Source organism: Salvelinus alpinus, chromosome 10, assembly GCF_045679555.1.
Source record: "Salvelinus alpinus chromosome 10, SLU_Salpinus.1, whole genome shotgun sequence".
Taxonomy (NCBI): Eukaryota; Metazoa; Chordata; class Actinopteri; order Salmoniformes; family Salmonidae; genus Salvelinus; species Salvelinus alpinus.
In genome coordinates, this window is record NC_092095.1 from 21165601 (window position 1) to 21177651 (window position 12051).

The following is a 12051-nucleotide window of genomic DNA, read 5'->3' on the forward strand; positions in this document are numbered from 1 at the left end:
TTTTGTGGGTTTTGTGACTGAAGAAAGGCACACTGCCATTTCTGGCAACTAAAATACGCACGTGCGCGCACACGCAATCTCAACTATTGACCACCATCATGTATAGGCATGCTACAGGTCTTACTTAAAACTCAAGTCAAATTGATGAAATTGTCTTTTATTATCATAAAATCACATACAGCTGTTTAAAATGCCTATTTGAGAGTTTTGATGGAAGATCATCAAGTTTGAGCAACCTAAAATTAAAATGTTTTTTTAGCATGCAAGCCCTTGAAGACAAAGACTGATACCATTAGGGGAAAGGCAACAAGTTGATGAATCAGTTCAAGGCAAGCATTCACAGCAGATTGGAACTAAATGTGCTAATTGCACAAAAATATAAATCATTATATTGCTATGGCTAATTGTTTGTCAATATTTATCATTGGAATTTGAAAGTAAACTATTAGATTAGTGATGTAATGTAATGCAGGCTCATGAGGCTGATACTGTGAGTATTTCCTTTATATAGGCTAGGCACTGCAGAATGTGTGTGTGTTTATGTTAAACATTCAAGTTAGAAAAAAGTATATTTATAAACTACTTGACTTGGACTGAAATAGGTTCTGGTACTCATTTTGGGTGCCGGTACTGTTTATATTTAGGTGCAGGAGCTCCACAATAGTTTTGAGGTAATATTCTATGAGAGTAACAGGAGCTCATGCAGTAGAGCATTTGAGATGTCGGTACTCAGCTCTGGTGAGCTCCTGCCCAAGTCAAGCACCGTTTTTAAAACTAAATTGATGGACATTATGAATGTGTAAGAAGGTCCATATTTGCCTTTAATTGAATAGCTCACCAATGACCATCTTTCTTTAACTCTGCATTGGGAAATATAGTGCCTTCAAAAAATATTCACACCCCTTGACCTTTTGCACATTTTGTTGTGTTACAGCCTGAAATTAAATTAGATTAAATAGAGATTTTTTGTCACTAGCCTACACACGATACCCCATAATGTCAGAATGAAATTATGTTTTTCAAAGTTTTTACAAATGAATTAAAGATGAGAAGCTCAAATATCTTGAGTAAATAGTATTCAACCCCTTTGTTACGGAAGCCTAATATGTTCAGGAGTAAAAATGTGCTTAACAACTCATAATAAGTTGCATGGACTCTGTGTGCAATAATAGTGTTTAACATGATTTTTGAATGACTGCCTAGTCTCTGTATCCCTCACATACAATTATCTATAAGGTTCCTCAGTTGAGCAGTGGATTCGAAACACAGATTCAACCATCAAGACCAGGGAGGTTTTCCAATGGCGCACAAAGAAGGGCACCTATTGCTAGATGGGTTAAAAAAAGCAGACATTGAATATCCCTTTGAGCATGGTGAACTTATTAATTACACTTTGGATGGTGTATCAATACACCCAGTCACTACAAAGATACAGACATCCTTCCTAACTCAGTTGCTGGAGAGGAAGGAAACCGCTCTGGGATTTCACCATGAGGCCAATGGTGACTTTAAAACACTTATAGAGTTTAATGGCTGTGTTAGGAGAAAACTGAGGATGGATCAACAACATTGTAGTTACTTCATAATACTAACCTAATTGACAGAGTGAAAAGAATGAAGCCTGTATCGAATAAGAATATTCCAAAGCATGCATCCTGTTTACAACAAGGCACTAAAGTAATACTGCAAAAGATGTGGTAAAGCACTTAACTTTCTATCCTGAATAAAATGTGTTATGTTTGCAGAAAATCCAATACAACACATTACTGAGTACCACTCTCCAGATTTTGAAGCATAGTGGTGACTGCAACATGTTATAGGTATGCTTGTAATTGTTAAGGATTGGGAGTTTTTCAGGATAAAAAAGAAACAGAATGGAGCTAATCACAGGAAAAAGCCTAGAGGAAAACCTGGTTCCGTCTGCTTTCCACCAGACACTGGGAGATTACTTAACCTTTCAGCAGGACAATAACCTAAAACACAAGGCCAAGTCTACACTGGAGTTGCTTACCAAGAAGAAAAGGAATATTCCTGAGTGTCCGAGTTAAAGTTTTGACTTAAATCTGCTTGAAAATCTATGACAAGACCTGAAAATGGTTGACAGAGCTCAAAGAATTTTAAGCTCTTAGGGGTGTGAATACTTATGTAAAAGAGATATTTCTTTATTTCATTTTCAATAAATTTGTAAAAAAAATCTAAAAACATGTTTTCACTTTGTCATTATGGGGTATTGTGTGTATATGGGTGAGATTTTTTAAAATTCAATTTTGAATTCAGGCTGTAACAACAAAATGTGGAATAAATCAAGGGGTATTAATACTTTCTAAAGGCACTGTATGTTAGGTATCTTCTTTGATTTTAGATTAGCTATACAAATAAGATCTAAGATCTCACTCCCAAGATCATATGTTTGCCAGATGTTTTAAAACCTTCTGAAGTGGTCTATCAAGATGAGTCCATGTCCCATGCCTCAACCCCATATTAATAGGAAAGCTAAGCACCATCTAATTTCTTTATTTTATTTGGTGCATATCTTTTCCATTCAGTTGGGGTTGATTGAGCATACAGCTGGATAGAGCCTAGAGTTGAACTTTCTTAGAATGTTTAGTGATCAATGGTCAGATCAATTTACAATACGTGTCTCCATAAGTGTCATAAGAACGAGGTGATGCAAACAAAATTACATCCCATTCATCATATTTAGTTTTTTTAAATCTAGCACCAAAAACATCCCAAATTAGCATCCTTATTATCTATCATCACTGAAGCATCACTAGGCCTATTTGCTTGGCAATGGCTATGGAGGTTTAGGTTAGATATAATCAACAGAAGCCACAATGACCAAACTCTCTGTAGGCTAGGCCTATCCTCTCACATTTACTATTCAGTTCATTAGGCCTACATGAAAGTTGTTTGTCTAGATTTATAATAATTAGTAGCCTAATGTATCTGACTTCATCTCAATGGGGCCAAGACAGTGTGAGGGCTGTGCAGTCTCCTACCAGTTCAGCTGCATAGAGGGGAGGGAATGTTTGTCGGCCAGTGGTTGATGAGTAAAGGCACAGGGAGGGGTCTGTATCCAGAGAGGAGGGCTTGGAGGAATGTGGGAGTATGCCAGCACCAGTTGAAACTAAATTTAACAATTGAAACTAGTTAAATATAGTTTGCTTATGCATCCATCACTGGGTCCTGTACCTACTTAAACAATATTTAATCATTACACTTACTTAAAAAATGATAGGTGTGCATTCTTGGTCGGCTTTTATTTTATAAAACGCATCTGTTCGTCGTTCAAAGATGCCCCATAAAGAAATGTTGATCAACAACAAAGTTCTAGAACTTTAAAGGGCTCGAGTTTCCTCGGCGTGCACTTCCTCTCTCAACAAGTTTTCCTGTTGAGGGTACCACGCCGCTCGATAAAACTTGTTGCTCTTTTGAGACCCCTCCTGTAGAGATGCTTACTGGCTTAAGTCTTGTGGAAGCAGCCTCAGTAACACGTCCCCTTGGAGACTAGCAGGAGCAACACGTGATGCGTCTTACTTATCAGGTTAGGGGAGAGGAGAGAGCTGCGCTTTGGGGACGGTCAGAGAGGATAGCGAAATAAGTGTTTTCCTCTCGTCTCTGAACTCTTTCTTCTATCTTCCTTTTTAGGAATTTGGAAGAAAGAGGGGGGAACAAAGTTGTCGAACTTTGCACATCCTCAGAAACGCCATTTTGATTCCTCTCCGGAACAACTTTGCAGCTTCTTTTTTTTTTTCTTCGTCCATCATCACCATTCACCATCATCAGTATGTCTCGGCGTAAGCAGCCCAACCCCAACAAAGTCAAACGTAAGTACCTAGCTAGCTTCTCGGCTTATTCTCTAAATTCTGCCTTATTTGTCTGGTTTAGTCGATATGTGATGTTAATTGCGTGTTTGGCGAAGTTTACAGTTGTTGTGACAAAGTTGTAAAACTTCGAAAAGCGACGTGGATAGGATAGTTTTCTCGACTCCCAGTCGCTTCCTAGTTTCGCTGAGGACCTGATGCTCATCCATGATTAAAACGCCTGAGCGATGGAATTTCTCTTCCTTATATGATTATTCGTAACCGACGAGGTTTGGTTACTTATCGCCACTTAAAATTAACAGCAATTGTTGGAGTTCTAACTTCCACCATCGGTAACGTTTGTTTTAATTATGGGGGCTCGAGGTGGAGGTTCAAAGTCTGCTAGCTTGCTAACTAACCGCCTGTTGCTCCGCTCGAGCATCCATATCTTCAGTGCACTTTGATCGAAGCCTAGCTTCAGCTTAGTGGCCATGTGTCGGTATAGCTAGTTACATTTTGACCTTGTCAAGACGTTTTCGAAACTTATTTGTTTTTCAAGAGTAGCCTGTGTGTTAATTCGATTTATTCAATATCATTATTTCTTCATTGTTCGGGAAGTAAACATAATAGTTTTCCGTACTCATCACGCCGCTTGTTATCCTAGTCTATATTTGTCCTAATTATTACATCACTAGAATTAAGAACGTCATTGTGTCTTTTCACATTCTACAATTATTATCATTCAGTGATATATGCTAATTAATTGTGCACCATCTACGAGGTTGACGTGTAAAGTGTTTCTTGGTGATCATTTATGGTTCGTTTTAATTTGTTACTCTTTTAGACGCTCAAAAGTTACTAAAGTGAAGTGATGAACTGATGCGTTTTTGTCTCTTGTGGAACTGCAACGTAGCGAGGGCTGGTTAGATAATGGTTGCTAGGCATTTTTTTTCATTCGTCCCTTGCTCTCGTCGACTACTGTGCGCATATAACCGCAATGGGTAAAAGTAACTTTGTCTCTACTGTGTTTCTCTGTTTGCAAAAAGTTATCTGGTGATAGAGAAATTACCTGTTGATATTTGCATTGCATACTTTTTTGTTGGTGGTTGAAAATAGAAGCAACACGGTTTTGGAGCTTTCGGTGGTCGATGTTCCTCTTCTCTCGAGCTCTCTGACCACTTGGAAGAAGACAGGGAGGAGAGTGCTGATCCGGATGAGCAGTTCGCATTCCATTACGAAATTCTACACTGTAGTCGAGTAGGCCTACGACGACAGCGGGATCAAACGCACTCGTTTTGCTGTAGGGAAACTCGCCACCCAAATCTAGACACTCTATCAAAGATGGTGGGTTTATTTCAAATGAAGAAATACTGAAGTGTGAATAGTTTAGTTGAATGTGTGATGAAACTAACACCTCAAGGCAACACGAGGGGACGATGGTGATAATGATGTGTGTGGGGGTGGGGGTAGGGGTAGTAAGCAGGATGCTCAGTTGACTTAATTGCTTGAAGTGAATTGAGGAAAGCCTGATATAGGCTAGAGACATAACTTTGGTTTTTAAAAAGTATTTTTTCTGTGGTAGAGAAAGATGAGTCTGTCCTGGTTTAGGGCCTGCAGTCATACTCAAGCAAGGCCATGTAAATAAAATGGAAGACTAGATCAGAGGAGAATGCTTTTGCACTGTCAAGAAGACAGTTGGTTTAAAAATTAATAATGTAATCATCCCTCATAAACTATCATGTTCTTTTTGGAGGAAGTTATATAGATGGTGTGATTGAATAAATGATCAACAATGTATTCTATACCAACTATGTTCTATTGAATTCTGAGCCTGGAGATATAGGTTGAAGTGGGAAGTTTACATACACTAAGGTTGGAGTCATTAAAACTCGTTTTTCAACCACTCCACAAATTTCTTGTTAACAAACTATAGTTTTGGCAAGTCAGTTAGGACATCTACTTTGTGCATGACACAAGTAATTTTTCCAACAATTGTTCACAGACAGATTATTTCACTTATAATTCACTGTAAAACAAATCCATTGGGTCAGAAGTTTACATACACTAAGTTGACTGTGCCTTTAACCAGTTTGGAAAATTCCAGAAAATGATGTCATTGCTTTAGAAGCTTCTGATAGGCTAATTGACATCATTTGAGTCAATTGGAGGTGTACCTGTGGATGTATTTCAAGGCCTACCTTCAAACTCAGTGCCTCTTTGCTTGACATCATGGGGAAATAAAAATAAATCAGCCAGGATCTCAGAAAAAATTTGTGGACCTCCACAAGTCTGGTTCATCCTTGGGAGCAATTTCCAGACGCCTGAAGGTACCATGTTCATCTGTACAAACAATAGTATGCAAGTATAAACACCATGGGACCATGCAGCCGTCATTCCGCTCAGGAAGGAGACACGTTCTGTCTCCTAGAGATGAACGTACTTTGTGCAAAAAGTGCAAATTGATCCCAGAACAACAGCAAAATACCATGTGAAGATGCTGGAGGAAACAGGTACAAAAGTATCTATATCCACAGTAAAACGAGTCCTATATTGACGTAACCTGAAAGGCCGCTCAGCAAGGAAGACGCCACTGCTCCAAAACCGCCATAAAAGAGCCAGACACAAAATAGATGGCATCATGAGGGAGGAAAATTATGTGGATATATTGAAGCAACATCTCAAGACATCAGTCAGGAAGTTAAAGCTTGGTCGCAAATGGGTCTTCCAAATGTACAATGACCCCAATCATACTTCCAAAGTTGTGGCAAAATGGCTTAAGGACAACAAAGTCAAGGTATTGGAGTGGCCATCACAAAGCCCTGACCTCAATCCCATAGAAAATGTGTCGGCAGAACTGAAAAAGCATGTGTGAGCCAGGAGGCCTACAAACCTGACTCAGTTACACCAGCTCTGTCAGGAGGAATGGGACAAAATTCACCCAACTTATTGTGGGAAGCTTGTGGAAGGCTACCCAAAACGTTTGACCCAAGTTTAAACAATTTAAAGGCAATGCTACCAAATACTAATTTATTGTATGTAAACTTCTGACCCACTGAGAATGTGGTGAAAGAAATAAAAGCTGAAATAGATAATTCTCTACTATTATTCTGACATTTCACATTCTTAAAATAAAGTGGTGATCCTAACTGACCTAAGACATGGCATTTTTACTAGGATTAAATGTCAAGAATTGTTAAACTGAATTTAAATGTATTTGACGAAGGTGTATGTAAACTTCCGACTTCAAATGTAGTTGATGAATGATCAATGTGTAATCATACTTTAAAAGAGGAGGTCCCTTTGTATGTCCTCAGCTCTCCACCCTCCACAAGGTCTCCAAATCCACTGCATTATTGGTACTCATGACCCTTGTCTGTTGACAAAATAGACTAGCTATGGGTCTCAGTTAGGCCTAGAAGCCTGGAGGCAAGTCAGTTTGAACAGTTAATAAAAAATCCTTGATGTGGGATGCATAGAGTGCAATAATGTTTGATTTCATGTGATGTTGACCAGTTGTAGGTAGTTACACACGCCAGAAGGCTAAAGGCATATTTATGGGTTAAGTTTGTTGGACTTGGATCTTACTCCAGCAAGAACGTCTTACTTATTCTTTTGGTTAGAAATAGCAGTTTGACTGCATGCCATCTTGTGGTGTTCCATCTCTGCAATTTGATGTGATAGGCTTTAATGTAGAGATGATTGTTTTGTCTTCGGCCTAGATGGTCCTAATAATAACAATGTCATTATACACAGAGTGTACAAAACATAAAGGACACCTGCTCTTTCCATGAGATAGACTGACCAGGTGATTTCAGGTGGAAACTATGATCCCTTATTGATGTCACTTGTTAAATCCAATCGGTGTTGATGAAGGGAAGGAGACAGGTTGGTTGAATTGAGACATGGATTGTGTATGTGTGCCATTCAGAGGGTGTTTGGGCAAGACAACAGATTTAAGTGCCTTTGAACAGGGTATAGAGTACGACAGTGTGGTATGGTATTTATTAGGATCCCCATTAGCTACTCTTCCTGGGATCCACATGAGTCATAATGCCCATAAAACCTAGCTGTCAAACAAGGAAATGGTTCCAATAGTTTTTCCACCATTCATTTTTCCCATACTGGATTTTTAGAAACACTTAAAATAAGGGCTGTGTTTCGCGTAGGTTTACCCCGGCGCGACGTTTTGATAACTGTGTAAATCTATCTAGGACAACGGGCCTTTTATCAATATATTCACCTCTATTTACCCCCCCAAAATAAAATAATAATTAGCTGCTAATGTGGCGATCATAAAGAACTACAAATTCTATAATGATCTGGACGAGACTGCTGCATCGAAGCAAAAGTTAAGAATCTCTGGATTAACCATCTAATGTTAGCTAAATTTAGTAATGAGTAAATTGGCTACATTTCTTTTAAATTGACAATACTGCCTTGTGCATGTTTTAAATTGACACAATACCTTTTAGAAAGGGTGTCAGCTAGAAATGACATGCAGGGATTTGTAGTTTTTCTTGATGTCTACTTTGATGCTTATTAGCATTTTCGGATCTGAGAGTAAATGGAGCCGACTATATTGATAAACGTCACCTTGTCTGAGAGAGATTTACACGGTTATCAAAATGTCACGCCAGGGTAAGCCTACACAAAACACCGCCCTTATTTTAAGTGTTTCTAAAAATCCAGTATGGGAAAAATGAATGGCGAAAAAAACGATTGGAACCATTTCCCTGTTTTGACCGCTAGGTTTAATGGGTATTATGGCACCTCCACTGTGAGGCTCTATGGTAGTTGGTGCCAGGCCCACAGGTTTGTGTCAAGAACTTCAACGCTGCTGGGTTTTTTACACTCAACAGTTTCCTGTGTGTATTAAGAATGGTCCACCACCCAAAGGACATCCAGCCAATTTGACACAACTGTGGGAAGCATTGGAGTCAACAAGGGCCAGCATCCCTGTAGAACGTTTTTGACACTTTGCGAAGTCCACACCCTCATGAATTGAGGCTATTCTAAGGGTAAAAGTGGGGGGTGCAAGTCAAAATTAGGAAGGTATCCTTAATGTTTTGTACATTTAGTGTATATGGGCTGGTTAAAGAATTTTAATAAATAGGCCACTCAAGGGAATGATTAGTCCAACTTAACACTCAATAAAGTCCAGATGTGAACCATGGATTTTGTAGCATCACTGAAACGATAACACAAGTAATTAGGAGTTTGGATAAGCTAAAAGGGCAATCATTTATATATTCTTTGACAAAAAACCAAGTCCGCTGATCAACATCCCTCCCAATAAGTTTTGGGCCAGACGAGGATGCTGTGAGCTAATTAAGAGCCTTCACCCCCCCTCCCCTCCAATCAGGTCCCTTATGCTCTCATTAGCCCACCATTTAACCTAATAATATTCCACCCATACCCCCAAAGACACCTACTTAAACACAATGTCCCCGGATGGCAAGCTGACAGTCAAGTCCCTTCAACAATGCAGGGCATTGGTATTAGGTCTGCGCTGCCCCCCCCCCCCCCCCCATTCTTTCTCTTCTCTCATTTAGCTGTTAACCTGTTGTTCTCTGAGGCTAAATCATTGGAATAGGAGCGGGATGTATGGGTCGAACCACCCGGAAGACACGGTCAAAATGAAAAAAGTTGTGGTATTAAGAAACTTTTTCTCTCTCTTCCCGGTGGAGATGGGTCGTGGTTTCCCCAAGGGTACAAATGGGTTGGCCCTTTGGCTCCCAGAGCTATTTTTAACCCGCCTTTTTTAGATAAGATTAAGTTCCATCTCTTGGCCGGCCAGTGGGGCATGGAGGGGACACAGGGACTTACTTGTAGGTGCAGGAGGAGGAAGGAAAGAGGGAACCTGAGGAAGATGGTTTCCAAAATGGAATCTGGGGTTGGGCCTCACTGTGCCACAATGCCCCATCTCCTCTTAAACCTTCTTTGCTCCGGAATTTCTCAAATGTAGGGTACTCGTAACTGCTACATTGAAAATTGAAGTAATTCATAACGTGTTTACTTTGCGATTTTGGGAAATTGTTAAGTTCATACATTTTACGCCTTGATGCAGTTGTTACTAATCATTGACTACTTGTTTAAATATGACAGTGCACTGTATTGCACCTCATATGTTACATACCCAACATTATTGATGGAATTAGGGAATGTTGGGGAGGCTCCAGGTACGTGTGGGTGTTTTGATGGGGATGCGGTAACACAGCCAAGTGAGATGACAGAAATTTGAGAAGTGGACAAAACAGCTAAGTAGGACGGTGTCGGTGCTTCCATTGTGTGCACATAAGCCGCTTTACCGAGGAGGGAATGGACTTCTTTTACAGGTGTGTGAATGTAAGCTGCAACTAACAAACACTCACGGAGGGACCTTACAGTAGACATTACAACATGTCCCTGGGGTGAGTCCTTAGTTAGCCCTGCTATACTCTGCCTGTGGTCTAGGCCCCAGTGTAAATATAGGCCTAGTGGTGAGGCTCAGTGATATTTGTAGGCACAGTTACACATTTGTGGTAGAAGTCCCAAATCTAGATTAATATCACTGTCTTTTTGTAGGCGATACTTGGCTGTACAGATAATGTGCAAAGTAGGTCCTAATGTTTATGGGTCCCGTCTCTCGAGGTACTATTGCATCACATCTCTGGATTCGGTAAACATTTGGATGAATTGATTGCTGCCATGACTACTCCAAGCCACTACTAGAAAATCCATACCACCCATCCTACATTGGTGAACATTACAATTTTTGTTGTTGATGAATGGATGGATGCCTTTATTTGTTGTTACGGGTACTAGGTGACCTATTTTACTAGCAACCCTTGCCATTACAACCAAGTTCCGCCTTGGTTGTCCAATAGTTCTCCTCTCTCGTTGATCCACAAAAGTGTGTTGTTAATATTGGCCAAGTCATCCATCTCACAGGGTGTGTCCAGGGTCTAACTGATAAGCTGCAGGGAGGGAGGGAGGGAGGGAGCCCTGCATCGGGGTGAGCCCTACGTTTTCTTTATCCCTCTGCCCAGCTCCGAGCTGTCACTACCCCCCCCCCCCACACACACACACGTATACACGTATACACCACAAACATACACACACCCTTCCCAACCACCGGCCACCACCTAGTCGTCAACCTCCAGCACAGGCTGCAAATATAGCAGGTATTTACTGTGGGTTCAAAGTCTAGCTCGACGGCTGTGTCACTGATGTGAAAGAATGCCACAAGGAGGAGGGTGGAGGAGGAGGAAAGGGGTAGAAAAAATGAAAATGGAGGCTGCAGCAGGACCTGGGGTGAAGAATGGGGGAGACAGGAAGTTAAACTGCCTCCTTTTCGAAGTGGTGGGGGAAGAGATGGAGGAAGTGGAGCAACAATGGGTCTGCTCCAGTGTTGTCCCCTTCTCCTAAGTCAGCCCGTTTTCAAGCAGCTAGCTCTGTCTCACGGGTGAGAAAGAAAGTTTAAAGTCTTGTTTTGTTTACAATTCTTTATTTGAGTTCTAGTCCACTGACTCCTATTTACCTGCAAAATAACCCTAAAAATACTCTTGCCACAAAGTGGATTGTCTTTCCCCCTCCACGAGTAGCCATCTCTCTGTGTCGGCTGTCTCGGAGAGGAAATGGTTAACGCTGTAGAGAGAGTGATGGAGAGGAAAAAGGGAGGCTAAATGGAGAGTGCGCAGTAAGAATGTCTCCAGCTCTTGTGCTGTCCCTCCCTCTCTCCCTTTCTGCCTCCTCGCTCTGTCTTTACCTTTCTCTCTCTCTCCTCCAGCCCCACATCGCTCCCTCCTTCCATCTTTCTTGCTGACTAAACAGTTTTGTCAGCTGGCAGTTGCTCGCAGGCTGAGGATTTGCGATAGCTTCTGGAGGTTAGAGGGGGAGGGGGGAGGGGTGGTACTCACAGGCAGCACTTGTTGCTCACTGGAGCTAGGCAGGGGAGGGAAGGAGGAACCAATGATGTGTGTAAACCCTGGATGACTGACAGGGGGCGCTGTATTGAAGCCACTGCGCAGCCATCTTGGTACTCCTACTCCATTGTAAAAAAAGATTTCGGAAGCTATATAAATGCATTTATTTTATGTCTAAATTCGTTTTTGACAAGTTTTCCAGACAACTTTAATGCATACTTATAAATGATATTATGTGAGATAAACATTTAAAAAAAGAAATAATATATTCTTTAAAGGTATTTTTTTTTAGAGAGTATTAATGTTACTGTCCCCACTACAACAAAATACTTAAATACTGT

At 40.7% G+C, this 12051-nt stretch overlaps 1 protein-coding gene across 4 annotated transcripts in view; it reads left to right on the top strand.

Annotated features, from left to right (window-relative positions):
* Nucleotides 1-3390: 3390 nt before the first annotated feature.
* LOC139531693 (ras-responsive element-binding protein 1-like) overlaps nucleotides 3391-12051 on the top strand; it is an 87978-nt gene continuing 79317 nt past the window's right edge. For 3 of the 4 annotated variants that reach the window (XM_071328386.1, XM_071328384.1, XM_071328383.1), the window contains exon 1: nucleotides 3392-3830. Coding sequence is in view for 2 of the 4 variants with exons in the window: in XM_071328383.1 (XP_071184484.1) it covers nucleotides 3791-3830 (40 nt within the window). In the remaining 2 variants the exon portion in view is untranslated. Of the gene's footprint in view, nucleotides 3831-12051 lie in introns of all 4 variants that reach the window. The other variant, XM_071328382.1, reaches the window with a different exon arrangement.